Source organism: Spermophilus citellus (genome assembly GCF_964194105.1).
Source record: "Spermophilus citellus genome assembly, chromosome: 7".
Classification (NCBI taxonomy): domain Eukaryota; kingdom Metazoa; phylum Chordata; class Mammalia; order Rodentia; family Sciuridae; genus Spermophilus; species Spermophilus citellus.
In genome coordinates this window covers 42,703,158-42,725,750 of record NC_138188.1, presented here as the reverse complement: position 1 = coordinate 42,725,750, position 22,593 = coordinate 42,703,158, and the positions used below count along the sequence as shown (strand labels likewise).

Genomic DNA, 22,593 nt, shown 5'->3' with positions numbered 1-22,593 from the left:
ATGTACTCAGGCTTCTGAATTAAATAATTTCTATTTAATTCACCGTCTGAAGGGAGGATAAAGACTAACTTGTCTACATTTAGGAGCTTCTGAATAAAACGCTGTTTTACTTGAAAATAAAACTTTTTGGCCAGTCTTTCAAATCACAAACTGAATATTTCCTATCTGGAAAGACTGCCAGGATATTTCTGAATGAGGCTGCATCATGAAGATGTTTAAAAATTTGTCTTGATCTATTTTGCAGAAAGTAATGTTCTTTGGAGGAAGAATTAATGCTTTTTATCTGTTTTGTTTCCTTTTGTGTTCAGTTTCTGGTGCAAAGACAGAAAATATTTATATTAATATTTTTATTTTTAATTTTTTTTCATGTAGAAGTAGGTCACTTGATTCTTATGCTGTTGTGTCTGACAGCCTGTTTAAATATACTAGAAAGAAAAACTATTTCTAAATGCAAAACAAAAAAATCTGTGCATTTTATGTGTAGTATTATGCAGTAGTGTATACAAATTAAAATTGTGTGTGGGAAGCTAAGTTCCCAAGTGTAGCATAATTTTAAGTACGAGCCACAGGCAATTTCTTTGTATGTAAAAGTAATTGTGGTCATCCCAGAGGGTTGGTAAGAAGGTTAAATGAAATTTTACACAAATTTATGATGCATCTATATGAGAAATATATAAAATAACATTTTAAGTGTACATTTTATATAATTTTAATAAACTGAACTATTGTCATCATTATTATATAAAAATAAACAGATTAATTGAGCTGTAATGTGTAGAAGCTCAGCTCTTTACTAATTTATGTGTTCTGAATATTTAACTTTTCCAAATCCCATTTTCCTCGTGTAAATTTGGGATAATAAATAACCTCGAAGGCCGTTATGAAATTGAACAAAATGCATGAGAGAGGTATGATCTACTTTTGATGAGAGGGTTGGGATCTACATTTTACTTATTCCCCTCATTATATAGAGAACTCTTAGCGGGTAGATGTTTTTAGTTTTTCTGTATTTATTCATTTAATAATAAATATCTTGGTGTGTTGATAAATCACTGGATTAAAGGTTTGATGAGTTAACAAGTTAATAGACAAAAGAAGTCTAAAGTGTACAAGGTACTTCTGTGCCAGCAAATATTGTTATAATACAGACATGCATATAAGGACACAACACATATGGTATTAAAAGAAAATCTGTATTCTTTAGGCTGGGTAAGTAAGTCAGTTCTAGAGCACTTGCCTAGCGTCCCTGAGTCCCTGGGCTCAATCCCCAAGACAGGAGAAAATAATAAAAATGGAAATAAAAATCCTGTAATGCTTAACTTCCAACTTTAAGACACAGTTTTTAAAACATGTTATAAAGAAGCCTTCGTACCATTCTGGTATTAGCACCGGTACATGGTGATTGACTGGGTTCCTCTTTCCCCATCTAGATGTAAGTTTTTCAAACCAGGAACTTTTGTTCCTTTTTCTAAATGTTGCCCATCACAAATACTAACATATACAATAGGTACTTGAGAAATTTTCATATGATGAATGAAGGATAAACAGTATACTAAAACATACCTAAAGAGGATCTAAGAAAATGTTTAAAATAGAATGCATTAAGATAAAATATACTAATGAAAGAAAAATAGCTTTCCTCATATTTAATATAACAATGAAAGAATGTAAAAACCTGTTAGTGGAATGAAACAAAAGGGAACATTCGAGGTTAGAAATAAAGCCCTCCATGATTGATTTATTTGAGCTACAGATTAAGTGTCTGATTTTGAGCCATGTGAACAAAACGGAAAATGCAATCCCCATTCTGGCTGCTTAGATGCAGAATCAAAATAGCTTCAGATATGAAGAAGTTTCTTGAAGGGCCATTACTGACCAGAAGAGTAGACTGTATCCATAATTGTATGTGTGCAGCAGATAGGATAGTCTCCTCTTTAAATACAGCATGTGCTTCAGATAAATCATTTTGACAGAGACCTTTTCCCCAGTGAGAGAGAACTACCATAAGGCAATTATTTTTATTTATAGTTCTTTTAGTTGTAGATGGACATAATACCTTTATTTATTTATGTGTGGTGCTGAGGATCATCCCAGTGCCTCACATGTGTAAGGCAAGTGCTCTACCACTGAGCCACAACCCCAGCACCCGGGGCAGTTCAAAGTTAGCACATTATCTTGAACTGAGATTCTAGTATTTTTTCTGTGTTACTGAATAAGATTTTAATAAAGTTTAAAATAAAACCACATTAATAACTATTTGTTTTTGTTTGCTGTAAAACAAAGGTCTATCCAAATGTAACAATAGGTGTCTTTATTGAGCAACCAACCCCTTTTCTACCTCGATTTCTGGACACACTGTTGACACTAGATTACCCAAAAGAGGCACTTAAACTCTTCATTCATAACAAAGTAAGTATTTGATGAATAGATATTTTATTTTGAAATTATTTGGGAAGTATTTGTTATGTGTGTCTAACAAAATTTATTGCTCTAAATAAATTGGAATTCTTCCCCCCCCCCCCAGTAGTTACTGCTCTCTCTCTTTAGGACCTAAGGATTTTAAAGTACTGAGCTACAGAAAACTGCCAATGTTTGAGAAAATGGCTGATTGTTATTCCATTTTTGTGTGGCTGAGCTTAATATATAATGAAGAATATGTCAGAAGGCCTTACATTGCTTTGCATTTTGATTAATTCTGTTGCTTGCTTTTATAGAATTAACTTTTAACATGGGATACTACCTAACATCAGAACTCAAAACAGATTCTAGATAGCGTATGGTTTTGATTAATCTCACAATGGCCTGCTCTTTCCCAAGGGATGTTGATATTGTCATTTCCTTCAAAAATATCCAGAGCCTCCCAAATACCTCCCACATATAATCTAAGCTTAAAGACATTTTTGTCAGTTATTGTCCCATGTATTTATCTCCTTCCTATTAAAAGTCAGTATTGAACATCATGTAGAAAAACTCAATAGCTGTGAAGTAATCCATTTCCCTCTCTATCATAATGCTTTTTGTTTATCATTGGTCTTTCTTCCCAATTTACATGTCAGCCATCCATTTATTTTTTCCAGAGAAAATTTTAAATTGTCAGAAAGCCAGCTTCAATGAGTTTAAAAGTGTGCAAGATTGAATATTTGCTTGTGACGTGTGTTATAATGTATGTTCTTACATGAAAATGTTTTATTTTTATTTTTAGGTATTGGTATATTTTCTCTGCTTTCATAGGGCTTTTAAAGTCCTTGATGGCAGGAGTTTTTAATCTTTTATTTAAGATGAACATTGTAGATTTTATGTGATAAGTGATTTTAACAAGCTGTGAAAAGTATCAGCTTTCCACAAAATAAAATTTTGTAGGGATATAGATATTCTTATCCAAATTTTAGCATGTTTGCATCACACTAAATAAATAACTTCTAAATTAGTGGTTTTCCCATTATTTATATTTTCAATAAGGTTTTGCTGAGACAATTATTATCTCTGCTTCAAAGAATATTATAACATTTTATTTTATAAAATGTAATTATATGATAGATTAATATCATTAGATTTAAATGACATTTCTGAATATTTTAGAACACACATCTACGATTTTCTGGCTGCAAGCTATTTTTTCCTTCTTGAGTTAAAAACATTTTTTATTACACAAGATTAAGGTATTTATGCAGTGTGGGAATTTAAATATTTATGTAAGGACTTGTTTGGGAGTAGACACTTAAAATCTTTTAAGTATCTTCTTCTTTGAGGATATTGATATATAAATATTTTAGATTCTTCATATAATATTTAGGGGATAAGGAAGTATAGCATATTTAATATGGTTATCAACTTGTGCAACTGAATTGTGAGTTATTAGAATATATGACTCTGGAAGCATTCTCTACATATGCATAGTTCAGCCATCTTCTTGTCTTATTTTCTAATTTTTCATTTTTAAAATATGTTACAGGAAGTTTACCATGAAAAGGATATCAAAGTGTTTTTTGATAAAGCAAAACATGAAATCAGCACTATAAAAATAGTAGGACCAGAAGAAAATCTGAGTCAAGCTGAAGCCAGAAACATGGGAATGTATGTCTTATTACATTTACGTTAAAAAGTAAAATTATTTTACTAAAGAAACTTTAAGAAAAATCAATTGTTTCTCCAAATTAATCTTCTAACCATGGGAGTGTCAGATATTTGTGCATGTGCTACGGACACAGTAGCAGGAGTCTCCTATTAGACTTCTGGGTTTGAGTGTATTTATGTGTAAAAAGCCACCAAAGCTACTGGCAGTTTTCTTCTAATGACAGGAGCTGACATATTTAATTAAGCTATGAACTGAACTTCAGATCAAGATTAAAAAGGAAAAAGCTCAGATAAATGAAGAGTATGACTTGTTTGGCAATGCCTGTTGCATTTGACAATGAAGGTTGTATGTGATAAAACCATGTTTTCAATTGTGGGGGAAAAGGAGGGTCCCACTTTCCAATTGCTCATGATCTAGACAGGAGTAGAGTCCTCAGTAGACCTATCATAGGTCCTTTCTTTAGCTCTTTCAATACTTCTTTTAATACTTACTCTGGCAGAGTAAGAGCAACCATTTATTCAGTGAAAATTACTGAATCAGGAATTCTCAAATATAATAAGATGAAGACATGGCGCCTTCCCATCAGGAGATATTCCTGTCTGATACTGGCCCTTAGGCTTTATGCTGTGGAAGCTCAGGGGCAGAGTTATGGATTCTGTTTAGGCTTGAGGTGACAGGAAAGGCAGGAAAAGAGAACCCTAAAAAAAAAAAAAAAAAAACAGAGAGATGCTAGTACTAATGGTTCATCCATTGGAGAATGTCTGGCATACACATTGGGAACTTATTCTTTTTCTCTCTTTTTCTCTCTCTCATAATTAATACAGATCTTCTTGTCTGGTGTCCTGGCTGATAATTGTTTAGAAAAAAAATGTAGTATGGAGATACACAGCATTAAGAGCAGATAAGAGGGACCAGCAGTAAGGGGGCAGAACTGAGAACTAAGAAGGAGATAACCCCAAATGCCAAAGCCATCACATGGGGAATTCACATGTGTTGGTAGTATCATGAGCAGTTTGTTCTTTGGAATTCCTGCTGATAATACTAGAGACCAGCTAGAAAATCAGGTAGCACATTCAGGGCCTCCTGATAAGCACATAGGGAGTAACCATCATAGAAAGAATTCCATGAAGATCAAGTTTAAAAAGTATTGATAACTAAAGTGTCGTACACTTAAATCATAAGATTCACTTAAAACTGGGTGATGCAAAATTTCATATGTGCATGTGTGTATGCGTGCATGTGTGTGTGTGTGTGCATGAACATGCTGAACATATTTTGATTGGTGAGAAAAGAATATTATAAGGATAAACACATTGGGGTAAATTATTTTCTCTAATATTAGAAAGCATTAGATACTAAACTGCACATTACCATTGGGACTGGATGTTTTATGCCTTAAAAAATTCAGTGGCTTAAAATGTATTTTGCCAGACCTACAGTTTTAGTTTTTACTCACCTGTGAATGTCTGTGTTAATAAGTTGGCCATTTTAAAATTAAATTCTGATTGGAAAATGTGTTGGAGAAACCTTATGTTGTGTGTAAATGCAATGTTAACATATTTCAACCAAGAGACATTTATTTTATCTAACTCTCTTTTCATTTTCAACTTCAGGGATTTTTGCCGTCAGGATGAAAAGTGTGATTATTATTTTAGTTTGGATGCAGATGTCGTCTTGACAAATCCAAAGACTTTAAAAGTTTTGATTGAACAAAACAGGTACTAAGATTTGATATCACTATATTATTAAAATGATAATATTCCCCATCACTGTGGACATGCCTGATTGTGTTTAGTAGACTGAGAAAAGTCACATTGTTTTCTATACACCATAAACTTCTTTTTTTTCTTTTTCCTAGTTTTATTGATGCATATTTGACAAATTAAAATTGTACAAATTCAGGGCTGGGTTTGTGGCTCAGCAGTAGAGCCCTGGGTTTGATCCTCAGCACCACATGTAAATAACTACAACTAAAAATTAAATATTAAAAAAAACTGGGAAAAATAAAACAACATTTTTGTTTTGTGTGATTATGTACAATTTATTATTTTAATATTATTATTGCTTGTCATAATGGGATTTGAATCCAGGGCCTCTCACATGCTAGGCAAGTGCTCTATCACTGAATTGTATCTCCCATCCTTGTTTAAAATTTAAAAATTTTACTTTGCTAAGTTGCTGCAACTGGCCTTGAATTTGCAACCCTCCTGCCTCAGCCTTCAGAGTAATGGGAATTACAGAAAGACCTGTGCCACCAAACTGAGCAGTGTATGTTTATTTTATTTCACTTTTGTGCATGTAAGAGAAAGAGCCCAACTAATCATCACAAGGTTGGAGTATTGTGAAAGAGGTTTTATGTGGGGAATGGTTGCCCCCAAAATTTCTTGGAGGAGTTGTGTGAGCTTTTCTTATAAAGCACCACTGCATTTAACAAGTAATTGGAGCTGGATGTGATGGTCCTCAGCTGTAATCTCAACAGCTCAGGAGGCTGGGGAAGGAGGATTGCCAGTCTGGGGCCACCCTGGGCAATTTAGCTACACTCTGTCTCCAAATAAACTTTAAAAAAGGACTGGAGATAAAGCTCAGTAGTAGAGCACCCCTGGGTTTATTCACCAGTACCAAAGTAAATAACTAAATAAATAGATAGTAATTCTAGAGGAACCTCAGGTTTTGTTTTCTCTTTGGGGAAACATTAACATTGTAATTAAGTTTCCCTAGATGAAAAGCTTGTACGTTTTAAACTCCTAAAGTGTACTTGTCTCAAAGGGACCACTTTCCTGTTATGTAGAGAAAGGGAACACTAGGGTAGTGTTTTAATTCATTTCCTGCTGCTGTAACAAAATACCAGAGACTAGGCGAATTATAAATAATGCATGTTTATTTGGCTCACAGCCTTGGAGCTGTGAAGTCCAAGACATAGGGGCTATATCTGTTGAGGACCTTCTTGCTCCTTTGTAACATGATAGAAGACATCCCATGGTGAAGGAGCTTGAGAGGGAGAGAGAGAGAGGGAGGACACAGAGCACAGACTTCCCCCCCTCCCCATTTATAGCTAATGCACTCCCAAGACCAGGGCCTTCATTCATTCATGGAGTGGTGCACCCTTGACCTCACTACTTCTTAAAGTCCTCCTCTGAGCACCATCATCACAGTGCTGGTTAAGTTTCAGCATGAGTTTTGTAGGGGGATGCTCAGGCCTTTGCAGGCAGTTACCCTCTATTTTATTTTCTGAAATAAAGGACCAGAAAAAATGTTCCATGTTGCCAGAGTTGCCTTATAATAACCACAACCCATTTTAAAAGTCACGAAAAATGGAAACATACCTAAAAGTAATTTGGGACTTAATTTTAGGAAAACTGGACTATGTACAAATGTCTCAGCCCATCCTCCTTTTTTTTTTTATTCAACAAATATTTATTGGATACCTGAATGCCCCAGGGGCTTCTCTGTCTGCCTAATAAGAAGGAAAATATTTGACCTCAATTAGTATGATTTCTGAAATGCTGGAATAAAAATATAATAATAGCCATATGAATCAGGTAGTTTCTAGGATGTAAAGTCCTTTAAAAGTAATTTTTATTATTTTTATCAACATTTTAAATGACATTTTCCTTTTTTGCTGCACTTTTTGATAAACTGTGTTTGAAAACTAGCAGGTACCCATGTAAGAAAAGATATTGGGAAGAAATTTCTCTTTTTATTTTATTTTTTATTTCAGGTGAGCCACATGTATGTTAAATGCTCTTTATTGTGTTATATGTCATGTTAAGCTCAGAACATGTAACCCGTGGCAATTTAACAATAGGTAATGATATTGATTGATCTCCCTTTAGAAAGATCATCGCTCCCCTTGTCACACGTCATGGAAAGCTGTGGTCCAACTTCTGGGGAGCTTTGAGTCCTGATGGCTATTACGCCCGATCTGAGGATTACGTGGACATCGTTCAAGGGAACAGAGTGTATGTTACTTGATTTACTCTTCTATCGTATAATACTATAGTCTAGAAATATGGACGTGTTAACGTACTTCAGATTTTTTACGTATCATTTTTTTTTTTTTGCTGTTTGTTTAATGGAAATTTGAGGACCACTTGGGATTCTGAAATATTCATGTAAAACTTAATATCTTAAAAAGTTGTTTTAGAATTTCTGAATCTTTAAAGGAACAGAGTCATTATTAAAGATATACTAAGAGACAATGTATGGTTAATGTGTGTATCTTATGATAGATATCAGAGTAATACTCTTTAGTATTGGAAAGGGAATTTAGTTTAGTTAATTTATTTAATAATTGTGATTAAGAGTTTCTTTGACTTCTACACAACTTTTAAAAATTCATATATAAGCTTCTAAATTTTATATATAAGCACACAACAAGAACACAGAAAACCAAAACTTTCTAATACTCCTACACACACACACACACACACACACACACACACACACACACACAGATTAATGTGAAATAGTTCATCTTCTACTTTAAAGGCAGCCTTCTTCACCAATATCTAATTTCCATTTCTAAGTACTGGCAAGAATATACATGCTGCAGAATGTTTCCATGAATGGTATTTATTTCAGGGACGCTGGTTGATATTTTTTTTAACTAAAAATTATCACAATTGAAATGGGTTTAAACCAATACAGAGAAGAATGCCATATTTTTTTTTTCCATACAGACGGTGGACTGAGATGTTTTGCATTTTGCCTTACTTTTAAACATGTCAGACCAAATGAAAAGGAGAAACATTTTCATAATTAAAAAGAAGAGCTATTTTTAAAAAGGCTACCTTTTGGTTTGGAAAGATTTGTATGAAAAGATGTTTTGCTTGTGAAAATATTAATTGGTATAAAAACTTTAATTTTGGATGATATAAAGGCTTTGGCTTGCTGTAATTAAAAAGCATGAAAATGTTAAGAAAACTGTATTAGGATCATAGTTTATTGCTTCAAAGTACTTATACTGACTCTGAGATGATCTATATGCATGTGTCTGATATGACTCATGGGGACAGCTGAAGGGAAACAGACACAGAGTAGAGAGTTCATGTCAGTGGTTTCTGGTTGTATGCCATTGTTTTTGCTGCAGACACTGGTGATTTTCTGTGTCATCTTCCTGTCATTGTGGTCTCAAGTGTAAGAATCTGGCAGAGGCATTTGATCCAGTTCATGTTACAGGGTACTTCCTGTCTAGGAACTGGGAGAAGGAATGATGACTCAGGATGTACATATGTGTGTTTGCATTTTCCCTTCGGACAGAGACACTGCACACTCCAGCCATGGTTAATTTCTGAATTCAGCTCACAGATCGCATACCTCTTGAGATCATTTTATTTCAGGCTGATCTAATAAGACAAATTCTATTTCTTGAATGTCCAATTCCATCTTCTGGGTCAAGATCTTCCCTTTCTCTTTTCTAAAAGCAGCAGGCAGAGTCCTTCAGGCAAAACTATTCTTATTTCATTCCTAGGAAATGAGTCATGTCCAGGGTGAGGAGGTAGGTGTTGGAAAGAATGACATGGGAGAGACTCCCAACACTCACAGACTTCAGCTGTATTTCTTCACATCTTCCTTTTTCTCAAAAGATTTGACACAGTTTACTATTCTTCAAGAGAATATAATTTAGGGGAATTTTAGGCTCTACTCCATGGTGTGCCAGTAACAGCTGGCTCTCGGGAATGGGGGAATTACCCAATGTTAGTGTTTTCCATTTCCATGGTATAAATACTACTGTCCAGTCTGATGTCAAGTTTGCGAAGTGAAATCACAAACCATTGACTTGGAACTAACGGTCAGCTCTAGGGGCCAGTGTGAGCAAGCTCTAGCACACCACTGCTCTTTGTGTCTGTTTCTCTATCAAACTTTTCAATCACAAATAGAAACATTCTATAAAACAAAATATTATGATCCTACTGCCATAGCTGTGACCCAACAGACAAAAATGCCAAGCAGATATCACCCTATTTAAATTGAAGTTAGAGAGTCATTTGTCTCTTCAATCTCATAAAACGTATGTCTACCAAGTAATCTTTTATGTATGTTAAGTATCAATAAATGTGTTTGTGTGTTGATTGTATAACTTATATATGCAAAATCTAAATGCACACAAAGCATTTGTTTTAAAAACATAAGAAAAATGTAAATATTTTTGTATCTGGTATTTTGGAGTGTCTTTTTTACTTTCAGAGGAATATGGAATGTCCCATACATGGCTAATGTGTACTTAATTAAAGGAAAAACGCTCCGTTCAGAGATGAATGAAAGGAATTATTTTGTTCGTGATAAACTAGATCCTGATATGGCTCTTTGCCGAAATGCTAGAGAAATGGTAAGATGCACAAGTGGCTGCTTGCTTGAATGTTTTCATGAGACAACTTGCTTGGCCAGTTGTGTTTTCATACCTTTTTTTCCTCTCTAATTTGTAAGTACTAGCCAATTTTTTTGGTACTGCATTGAAAAAGTTGAGAGTAGTTTGGAGGTATTATTTTTAAACATTAACCTGTAGAAGTGGTTTGAAAATTTTAATTGAGGCTAAGTCATACCCATCACAGCAAGATTTAATAATGAAGATGGAATTTTTATGGATCAGCTTTGGTCTTAAGAATACATCTTCTCTTGTAATTGAAGTTTTACAGCTTTCATTCATCCTAGTTAAAATTAGTTAAATAAGGTTTATTAGATGAAATAATCATTACATATTTAAGATATTTAGAAGGTGGTGCCTGCATTTTTTTCTAGCTGGGTGTATACTGTAGTTCTCAACCTCACATTCTTGGAAAGACAGTGGAATGAATCTGACATAAGTGTCCTTTGTACATACATGAATACACCACAGTGAAACTCCACACCATGTACAAACCAAAACTGGATCTTGATTAGAATAAGATGTATTTCATATTTGTACAAACATGTCAAAATAGACTCCATTGTCATGTATAATTAAAAAGAACAACATCAACAAAAGAGGTTCCTTATCACAGAATTAGAAAAAAGGTCGAAATAAGTAGAATATTTAATCTGATGTAAAAAATTAATGATACATTGCTGTTCTACAAATACAATGTCAGTATAAATATTAAATAATTATATGTAATAGCTTGCCTTTTCAGGACATTTAAAAATGAATTTATATAATTTCCTATTTTAGAAATGATTGAGGTATACCTTAGTCCCTAATTTATATAAGTATTTGTGGTTTAAGAAAAATCAGAAAAGTTGGCAAGTATTTTTTTCTTATTTTAACAAAGCATGATTTGTTTGAATTTGTTTGTTTTTCCTAAAAATCTATGTGCCTTGTTATTATTGAATATTCTCAGTACCTGTGATTGTATTTTGTGCTCACATTTGGCTGGTTTCACTCAACAGCGCATCCCGGAATGGCATCTTATTTATTTTTTTCTTTGTCTTAAATATGTCTCTAATGAATTTTGCTTAGAAATGAGCTTGGATGTGTGTTTGACTCCCCACCCCCCAAAAAAATGGAAAGAAAAGGCTGGACATGTTTCTTTGTGTGCGCTATAAGCTTTGCTTGTTCTGCATGTTGTCTGTGAAGGACATGTCAGAATGTCAGCTTTTCATCAAGAGCCGCTTTTTTTTTTTATTTACCAAAGAATACCCAAGAAAGTGGGTGTGCAGTCAACTTACCCAATGCTTCTCTTCATTTTAGACTTTACAAAGGGAAAAAGACTCCCCTACTCCGGAAACATTCCAAATGCTCAGCCCCCCAAAGGTGTTATTTTTATTTATTTTTTATTTATTTTTTTGTTTATGTAATTAATATTAAATATGGTAAATTGCATAGAAGTAAAGTTTATTTAAGAACCCTCTTTGCATTTAGCTTTATATAATGTTGGTGTTCATGGGTTACTAATCTGAATGTGTGTGTGTGTGTGTGTGTGTGTGTGTGTGTGTGTGTGTGTATGATCTGTGTGATTTTGAGCAGGATATTGGAAGTTAACACTTGGATCTTTGAGCTGATTTATATTTTATAGTTGACAGTTGAAAAAGTTAAACCCAAGTTTTTTGCACTCGTTCTTTTGGGTTTTATTTTGGTGGGTGACAGGGAGAAGAGGTAGAGGTGGATATACAGTGCATCTTGATTAAAGAAATGAGACTTGGGAGCTCTTCTTGATTTATTTTATTGATCACTAACCCTTTTACCACTAAAACAGGTATAAAAATCAATGTCCTTGCATAAGTTGTGTTTGCCATGTTTATTTGGTTTATGGCAAGGATATGAAACACCCTTTTTTTTTTTTTTTAGCTGCCTTTATAATGCATGACTAAGTTTTGTGTTCTGTCTTTAAACATTAGAACAAAAAAAGAATGAAATACACTGATGCACTAATGACATTTTTAATTCTTGTTTAAAAATGTAACACTGTCTTCTTTGAAAGGGAAAGAAGCCAAAAGAAGGTCTAACCCATTGCATTTTGTTGTCTCAAAAATATTTCTGCTTTCAAACAGGAATTTTTTTTTCCGATGTCTCCATCTAGGATCAAAGAGAAAGGCATAAAAACAATCCATTCATCTTCTTTTTTTCAGTTGAGTGTCAGTGCTATCTGTTAGTTTTGTGTGGTGTCTGAATTATAATCCAAATTTTCTTTCTTTTATTTTAAATCATGCACGTTTTACTTGAAAAATAAAATGCATGTTTATGAATGAAATTATAAAAGTTGAAATTAATATACCATACCATATATTTTTCTATGGTTAAACTTATATTTTGTTCCTTCCTCTACGATTAACACTTCTATTTTTTGGCATATAGGGTGTGTTTATGTACATTTCTAATAGACATGAATTTGGACGACTACTATCCACTGCTAATTACAACACTTCCCATTATAACAATGACCTCTGGCAGATATTTGAAAATCCTGTGGTATGTGTTTCATATTCAACTTCTTTTATTACTTATTCTCCTGTAAGTCTAACTGGACATGAACTAGTTGGCTAATAATACGAAAATGTGATAAGAGGCGTTTAAAAAATGAAATAGTTAATTTTATTTAATGATCTATAGAGTAGATCTAAACTTTACCAAGAACTTGTGTCATAAAGATCATTTTAGGCTTGAAGAATTTAATTATCAGTTTCTTTGGTTTCTCATATTTTCTGTTTTATATATTCAAAAGTTCTATACAATCTTTAATCACCATTTCAGAGAAAAGTTGACAAATAGTTTGTGTATAATATTCTGATTTTCAGGAAGACAATTCAAGAATTAGCTAAGGAAAATACACAGTATCTCATGATTTTGTTAATCCGTTTTGACAGTTTTGTGAATGTACACCTGAGAGAGCCAGAGGAAATTGAGGAGTAAGCTCTTTCAACGTAAAAGAAAGTCTTAAGTTGAAGAAAGGATTTACTTTCTAAAGTCTGTTCTTGTTTTCTTAAAGATTTCATCAGATAGTAAAAAGCTTCTGTTTTTGCTTTATAATGATTTCTTTCTTTTCGTAAGCTCCACACATTTATTCAAGGGACATGTTCTCTTACTCTGCTGTTTTTAAGATTTTCCTCCTGGCAATAGTAAAAGTTTTCAGTTACCAAGACTCACTTCACCTGATGAAAACTGTCTTTTATTTTGTGGGAGAGTTCCAGAAATGGTAAATTTATACTCTCCTGAATAGAGAAAGAATGTTTTTTGACATTTTGGTATTTTTAAAGTACTTTTGCCCCGTTTTAGCTGTATGTCTTTATCATTCATGGGAATAGAATTGAAAAGAGGTCTATTTTATGTGAGGGTAGAATTCATATTTTATTGAATCTCTTAATGTTTTGAGTGTAGAATTATTTGGCTCCTCAGATAGCAGGTTAGCTTCCTGGTAAGATGCCCTAAATTATATCCTGAATTGCACCTCTGTATAAGAGTTCCAGTCTCTGGAGAGGATAGGATGAAAATGTCAGAACTGAACAGCAATGACTTTTCTTTCTATGGCTTTCTTTGTTTTTTTGAAACATTAGTCTAATTGTGGATATGCTGAGTGCTGTCTCATGACAAAATACTTAGTGATTGACCCATCATCAGAATTCCTAAGAAATTAGTACAATCACAATTTGTTCAATGACTTGAAAGTTTGCCTAAAACGAAACGTTATTATTAATGCCCAAATGTAAAATTCTTGGGGATTTTGTTTTCCATAAACTTTAAAGAAATTTTTAAAAAATGATGCATAGGAACAAAATTTAAATTTCATGTTTGACTATTTATATTTAATTTTTCTCAAATTTTAGAATTAAAAAATGAATAAATATTAGAGAAATAATGAAATAATACAGAAAATAGATCATCATATTTTTACACTATGTATAAATGACATTCCTTAAAGAATTTGAAGATAGCTTTGGCTTCTCCACATCAAAAACAGGCTCCATATAAACATACAAAACGAAGAATGGCATATAAAATTAGCATGATATAAATCATCTGCTCTGCCAAAATCCAGCCTCAGAGATATATTTAATATAAATATTTTTGGAAACATGTTTTTATTAGAATTATTTAGAGTCTGTGCTTATGCTGTGACTTCCCATATTTGTACTTTATAAAAAAGAAAATTAAAAATTTTTCAAGTGTCTAAATGCATTTAAGAAGATATTGAGGAGTTACCTAATTCACTCCATATTTCATCATAAACTTTCTCAATTATGCCAGAGATTGGTCAAAGAGAATAAAATTTCTGAATTAGATGAAGAGGAACCATTTTCAATATAAGGACCTAATTCTTAACCTTGTTAGTTGAATAAGACCCTAGTTAATTAATTCACTAATGGTTTTTTGCTATTATTTATTGGTACAATTTTGTTCCTTATTTTATCCTTTTTTTTTTTTTTTTTTTTGGTCCTGAGGATTGAACCCCAGGCCTTAAGCATGCTAAGCATGTGCTCAACCATAGAGCTGAACCTCTAGCCCTATTTTTAATTTTTAAATGCCACACATTTAATCATTCCTAAAACTAGTCATTGTAAAATTATTAAAGTCTTAATATTCTGAAGCATGAAACTAATACGTTTTTTAAAAAAACGTTTCCTGGAATGATGTGAGCACATACAGAATTAGGCAAAAATTGAAATATAAACTTAGTTTCTGAAAATTCCTGTTCTGTTGAATATACACAGCCATTTCTAAGTTGTTTAATTTATAAAAAGTACATAATTTTTATTTGCCAGTGAAGTATTTGTGAAAAAGATATTTGTGTTAATATGTACAATTCTTTTTTTGATAGGACTGGAAGGAAAAGTATATAAACCGTGATTATCCAAAAATTTTCACAGAAAACATAGTTGAACAGGTTTGTATTAATAGCTACTATGATGTATAGAGCATTTTGCTGTATTTTCCAGAAGAAAGCATTTCTAGTGTAATATTACTTTAGTGGAAAATGTGAAATTAGAGAAACTGGCCTTTGGGTAAAATTCACATAGCTTATTGGCAGCTCTGCAGCCTCGGAATCCTACAGATGTGAAAATGGAGATTTAACAATATATTTTAAGATAATACTTTTGGAAAAAAAAATGGTCCTAAATTTTCTGGCTTTATGATACCTCTCAAAATAAGGAATCATTGAAAGATCTCTGGTATGGAATTCTTTCAATAAACGTTTAACTTTGAAAGACATTGGGCTCTCTTTCTAAGAGATTTTTCTCTGAGAGAACTTTTTAAAGATGAACTCTCTTTTAGATGTGTTCAAAATTATTGCTCATACCTTATTCTCCAAGTATAAGCTATCCTCGTTTCCGAGATATGCCATTATCTTATGTATCTAGAGAAAGAAAAATTAAACTATGACGATATTTTCTTGTCATTTAAATGCTTAAAATTTTATACATATCAAAGAGTTGTTTAAACGTTTTAAGACACAGATATTATTATGTCTTCTAATGGTGGCGCCATGTTTTATAGCCTTGTCCAGATGTCTTTTGGTTCCCCATATTTTCTGAAAAAGCCTGTGATGAATTGGTGGAAGAAATGGAGCACTATGGCCAGTGGTCTGGGGGGAAACATCATGTAAGTTACTGTTTCACACAAAGAGCTAGAATGTGTGTCTGTTTGGGGAAGGTCGGGGTAGATATTCAAGTTCAAAAGGGATATATTCTAACTGTGTCCTTGGCCTAACTGAGCGGGCCAGGCCATCAGGAGAATGCTCTTTTCAGTCTGTCTTGAGGACAGCTGATCCTTTAACACCTAAGAAGTCAGTTATCTGTCTGGGCCCCAGTTTCTCATTTATGCATGTAATTGCAGAGTGTGGTCTGTAAGGGCCAGTGTCCCTATGCTGGAGTTGCATTAGGTAAGACATGTCTGTAATGACTGGTGTCTTTCTTCTCTAAGATCACCTTTTATTCCCTGCAGTGAAAATGCTAATGCAAACTTTTTTTTTTTTTTTTTTTTTTTTTTGGTTGGTAAACATGGAAAGGAGGATTGTTTTGAATGCCCTCAGTGTAATCCTGCTTTGCATTTATGTTCATGTGTGAAGACTTGGCAGTGAATTTTACAGGTGTGGGTTCCATGTGTTTCTTTTCCCCTGAAAACCCTCAGAGGCCAGGGATTGTAATGAATTACTCTGGAATATCACTGCCTCCACCCAGTTAACATCACCCCAGCTACTTACTTGATGAGGGAGAGAAAAGTCTGAAATATTAGGAGGAACTTGAAGTCAGTGTGTTGAGGGATAATGGAAGAAAATCACTGAAAGATTTGGGATTTCATAAAACGAAAGCAAGGGTCACAGCGGGGAAAACCCCTTTTCCGTAGTTTATAATCCAGGGGACACATATATGCAGAATGCGTGCCCATCAGGCAGCCAGGACCTCAGAGAGTCATAATACAAAGTCATTTTTTAGAGCCAATTTGAGGCTTTAAAAAGTCTGTTTTAGTAATTGTATCATTAAACCTCACGTATACATTTAATATGGTAGGAAAGGGGTCTACTGACTCTGCAATAATTTGCTTCATCACCAATACATTTGCAAAGCTGTATTATCTGAGTAATTTTGACCATTTTATAATTAAAGCAGATGGTACACCACAACTGAGCAACTGTTATTTTTATTGTCTATTATGAGCTGTGTTTATAAAAAAATACCAAGATAATGGTAATGTGAATTACACACGGGCTCCCCTTTATGGTGTGCGTCAATGCTGTTTCCAGGATAGCCGTATATCTGGCGGTTATGAAAATGTCCCGACTGATGATATCCACATGAAGCAAATTGATCTGGAGAATGTATGGCTTCATTTTATCCGGGAGTTTATTGCACCTGTTACACTGAAGGTCTTTGCAGGCTATTATACAAAGGTAGTTATCCTCCCACGCCTCCTGCATGCTCCCTGCCACATTCTACATGAATAAGCTTTTTTTATGTTTTTATTGTTAAACATATCTCCTGACTGACTTTGCTTTTTTAGGGGTTTGCACTATTGAATTTCGTAGTAAAATACTCCCCGGATAGACAGCGGTCTCTACGTCCCCACCATGACGCTTCAACGTTTACTATCAATATTGCTCTCAATAATGTGGGAGAAGATTTTCAGGCAAGTATGACTCATCTGTTTAGAGTTTTCTAACTAATTATGGTGTTATCAAGAGGGATTTACCTGTTTCTTTTTAAGATTCTGCTAAGATGGCATAATTTGAAATTTTAACGCTGGTTAAAAATTGAAAATAATAAGCAGATACTTCTTTTTTTTTTTTTTTTTTTTTTTTTTTTTTTTTTTTTTTTTTACATTTCAGGGAGGTGGATGCAAATTTCTAAGATACAACTGCTCTATTGAATCACCTCGAAAGGGTTGGAGCTTCATGCACCCTGGGAGACTTACCCATTTGCATGAAGGACTTCCTGTTAAAAATGGAACAAGATACATTGCAGTGTCATTTATAGATCCCTAAGTTATTTACTTTTTATTGAATGGAATTTTCTTCTGGAATGGATGACTGGCACGAACACATCTTTGAAGTTGTGCTTGAGAAGATGAGAGGAATATTTAAATAACTTCAACAGAACAACTTCACTTTGGGCCAAACATTCAAAACACTTTTTGTAAAAAGTTGTTTGATGTTTCTTAATGTCTGCTCTGAGCCTTAAAACACAGATTGAAGAAGGAAAAAAAGAAAAAAAGTAAAAGAAAATATTTATTTCTATGCTTTACTGTCTCTGAGAATAATGACAATTTTCTGGATTTGTGTTTCAAGTTGATAAAATATTCAGGTACAAATGTACAAGTAACAAATAATCCTAATAATGTTTTCTTATTTAAGAGGAGCCTGAGAAGAATTTTATTTATCAACATGTAAGGGAAATGTAGAACGAATGGATATGAATGGAAAGTTTTGAAAACCTGGGTTTTGAAACCTGGGGAAACTGATTCTAACTAAATTTGGGTGCAATTATGTAAGTTCTTTCTTGACCACCTATTCAGGTCCTTGCTCTAGTAGTTATGGGATGATACAAAGAAAATAACAATGTTTTTCTCAAAAAACAGTGGAAATACAACCAAAGAGCAAATCCATTAGAAACATTTTTTTTTCTAGAGCATTAGATGATTTTACATTTGTATTAGAAATTAAACTCCATATTCCTTCCCATGGACCATCTAAAGTGGGCAATATTAAGTAGACACCAGATCTAAAATCCGCAAGTGTCCTTATGTCAAAACAGAGTTTTTGTTAGTTTCATTTTTTTAATGTAGAAAATGGTAAAGAAAAAGAAAAAAAAATTTTTTTGAGACTAGTCGCATTTTATGATTTTTATAAAACTTTTTAAGTACTTGAATTTTTTATCAGGAAAATAAAGTTAGTAGCCTGGCTTCTTCCCTTTTTCCGTTTGTCTCTCTTCTTAATCTTTTTGGGGAGGGTTATTCATTTTTCTCCTTCTAACTATGATCTCTGTTTTATCCTTTTTAATCTGTGAGTTCTTCTCTACCTTACTCTAACCCCCTTCCAAATTTGTTGACTTCATTTATTACCATTTCTCTGAGTGAGGTGTAAATGTCCTTCTTGTAGCTACTGTTTTTAATTTAAAGGTTAAACTTGAAGTTTTTAATCATGGTGCCAAAATTCATTTTTCTAACACCATGTGTTAGAAAATTTTGAAAAATAAAATTATTTAAAATAAGAATTTGTTGTTTTCTTTATTATTGGTGATTTATCTTTAGAAGTGAATAAATGATGGAATAGTCTGAAATAATATCTGGATACAAAGACTGTCATTTTTTTTTTCAGTTTGTTTTGTAGCTTTGAAAATATAAACATCAAGATTCTATTAATTGGATTATAAATTAATTGTAAAATCTTGGTATCATAGTAACTAGGGATTGGATGCGACTCATTTTACAAGTGAGGAAATAAAGGCCACATGATTGTTCCATATTTAAGTATTTATTTGGTGGTGCTTTTGTGTCTCCTGTGGGCTCATTTGTGTTCCAGGCACTGAGCACACATAAAGGGATCACCTGAATGCTTTTGTTGCTGGGAGATGGACTTGGGAAATCAGCAAGCTGTGGTCTATCTCTGTTCTCTTCTTTGGTGTCCCTTAATACCTAAAATAAATCCCCACCCATCAACAAGGTGAGGAAACATTTAGGTAATGATTTGCATGATACTTTGTGAATTACATAATTGTACTTCCAGGATAGCAAATGATGTGTCATGGACCCCAAGCAGTCACTAGTGACCCTAGAGGCAAAGCGGGTGGAGTCCCTTCAGCACAAGCCCTCATGTCTTTGGGTGCGTTTCGAGGAGAGATGCCTACCAGGTGCTTTTCAGGTGGGGTGTGGTGGGTGGCCACCTACTGTAATTATTGTCATCTCATGCCCTGTTTCCAGAAATTGGATCAGGGCTGTGGACTGAGCACATTTTTCTATCTTTGCTCTTATCACAGATTCCCTGAAATAATATTTTTAAAAAGTACTTTTTACAAAAGGAAGATTCATAGTTAGTGAAGGACAATGAGGAAAACTCCTATCAGTAGATCAGAGAATTTGAAAAATGGGAAACTAGTAGGTTTGGAAAGAGAAAACTGTAGCTTCTGGAAACAGTAGATGACTCTAGCAGGAACCATTTCTATGGTAAGATTCACTCACTTTGCAGGGTATTAAAAAAAACCTTCCAAAAAAATTATATGTATGTAACCCACACTCAGATATCTCTAGGAAAGAATCTTTTCTAGAAACAGACATATTCTGAATAGTAGTGTGAGATCATAGAGGAGGAAGTAGAATTTATGCTTTTTTTTCATTTTGTATTTCTGTATCATTGAAATTTTTTATTATGGAAATGTGTTTGGGTATTAATTGTTCCATGAAGGAAAAACAGGAAAAAGAAAAGGGGGGAAGTTGCACAATTAGGTTTGAAAAAGTGGAAGTTTATGAATGTCATTAGTAATCATTCATTTTTGGGGGGGCTACATGAGCAGAGAGGGCTGTATGTACTCACCATTCTGGCATTTTTCCTAATCGTACCTTTTTTTATCCTTGGTGCTTAGAATTGAACCCAGGACCTCCACAGAGCCTGCCGTTGAACTTGAACTACACCTCCAGCCCCATTTTCTTGCTAATTCTTTTTTTTTAATATTTATCTTTTAGGTGTCCATGGACACAACACAATGCCTTTATTTTTATGTGGTGCTGGGGATGGAACCCGGGTCCCGCCTATGCTAGGCGAGCGCTCTACCACTGAGCCATAATCCCAGCCCCATCTTTCTAATTCTTAATAAAAAGGAATCCACATGAATATTTTTTTCCTAGCGTGGATACTCCAGTAATAATCCAGTCTCTTCTCCATTTTGCTTTATCTTTGAAAAACATTGTCATTTATTGGTAATTTCCCTAGGAGGTGAATGCCCCCTATGGAATAAAAACACGGGAAGCTCTACATGTGTGAATCCAGCTATCCATCTTAGTGATGACTCTGTATGCCCTCCTCCTGTTTTCCTGCCTCCTTATGCACTTACCAGTTTTCCTGCTACCTTAGTCCTAATTCCCATGTTATATGATATTCGGGGGAACTGCCATTCATCTGGAATATGGAATAATTTATACAGCAGATCTTTTCAAGTTGCAGAAAAGTCACATAGAATTTTAAAATTCTATTCGCAGTTGAGATTCTGTAAATCCCTCTCTTGGATCCGGTGTTGACTGTTCGGAAAATTAATGTCTTCAAGACTTTGTGAACACTAGCTTTGTCAAATACCAGCTTTCCAGTTCTCTTAGAAAATAGCAATTACAGGCTTCTGTTACAATAACTGTTAAGAAAAAAGGCCATTGGGGTGAAAAATAGAAACGTATGAAAGTTTTTAACAAAAGCAATGAATTTTAGAATAAGATGAAGAATAAGTAATGAAGAGAATAGAAAACTATACATGTGGATACGTTTTTAAAATGCAAAGTACTGTGTAAATTATTTTGACAAAATGAATAGAATGATTGTAAGGGTGAAAATATAGACTTAGGATTTGTGGACTTCAAAATCTTAAATTTCCCTGACAACTTTTTATTTAAAAAAATTTAAGAGTTAGCTTTAATATATTTGTTTCCTTCTTAATAGAGTTACCTAGATTAGAAAACAGTTATTTCTGAAAGTGGTTTCATTGATGACAAGTGTGACTAAGGTGGTGATAATATGCATTTTTTAATTTTTTTTTTATTTTTCAGTTTTCAGTGGACACAACATCTTTGTTTGTATGTGGTGCTGAGGATCGAACCCGGGCCGCACGCATGCCAGGCGAGCGAGCTACCATTTGAGCCACATCCCCAGCCCATAATATGCATTTATTTGAAAATAATTTGACAGTGATTAGTTTGGCAAGCTGATCTGTCTTCACTGTAAAGTGTATGGCTAAAAATCTGAATGCTAGATTCTTTTCAAATTTAGAAATGGATTTCTGCATACTTCACAATATAAAACACACAAGTATTCACCTTCAAAATGATTGTAACAAATGAAATGAGAAAGATCATGACATAAACAAAGAAACAGTTTGTTTCAAATTCTCTTCCAAATAAGGAGTAGCTGGCATATTTCCAGTTATTTCTGATGAAATGGCTTGTTTCATGTAAATGTAAGATGTGAATGTATATGAATGTAAATATTAGATTACAAAACAGAATTAAGGCAACTAGGAAGATAAAAATTTATGTATTGTGGTGAATAATGAACTTATGTGTTTAATCATCCAATAATTTTAGAAAAATGATTTCTAAAGACATTATTATTAATACTGGTCTGAAATTTGGTGGCTTCTTTTGGGAATGTAATCCCTAAGGACATCACAGGGTGATACATAATTCCATACTTGCTCACTACAGTTTTGTGTATGACAAAGCTTAATGAGAAATGGACACGTTGAAAGCATTTTTTGCTGCTGATAATTAATGATTAGACAATTAAATAATTCACAATAATGCATATTTGAAAAATTGTCTTTCTATACTAAATTATTTTTTTAATTAAATTATTTTTATCTCTTTGCATAATTAATGTATTTTATAAATATTGCCAAATTGTGACATCATAGCCCCA

The 22,593-nt window shown here is 33.5% G+C and overlaps 1 protein-coding gene across 2 annotated transcripts in view; it reads left to right on the top strand.

Moving 5' to 3' along the window:
* The window catches only part of PLOD2 (procollagen-lysine,2-oxoglutarate 5-dioxygenase 2), a 94,180-nt gene extending 74,789 nt beyond the window's left edge, over window positions 1-19,391 (top strand). Inside the window, exons 9-20 of one of the 2 annotated variants that reach the window (XM_081301893.1) lie at window positions 2,284-2,409; window positions 3,953-4,074; window positions 5,689-5,793; window positions 7,909-8,034; window positions 10,262-10,403; window positions 11,742-11,804; window positions 12,846-12,959; window positions 15,304-15,369; window positions 15,981-16,085; window positions 17,227-17,373; window positions 17,484-17,609; window positions 17,809-19,391. In XM_081301893.1, the coding sequence (XP_081158019.1) occupies window positions 2,284-2,409; window positions 3,953-4,074; window positions 5,689-5,793; window positions 7,909-8,034; window positions 10,262-10,403; window positions 11,742-11,804; window positions 12,846-12,959; window positions 15,304-15,369; window positions 15,981-16,085; window positions 17,227-17,373; window positions 17,484-17,609; window positions 17,809-17,964 (1,398 nt within the window). In that variant the 3' untranslated portion in view covers window positions 17,965-19,391. The remainder of the gene's footprint in view (window positions 1-2,283; window positions 2,410-3,952; window positions 4,075-5,688; window positions 5,794-7,908; window positions 8,035-10,261; window positions 10,404-11,741; window positions 11,805-12,845; window positions 12,960-15,303; window positions 15,370-15,980; window positions 16,086-17,226; window positions 17,374-17,483; window positions 17,610-17,808) is intronic. The other variant, XM_081301894.1, reaches the window with a different exon arrangement.
* Window positions 19,392-22,593: the final 3,202 nt, after the last annotated feature.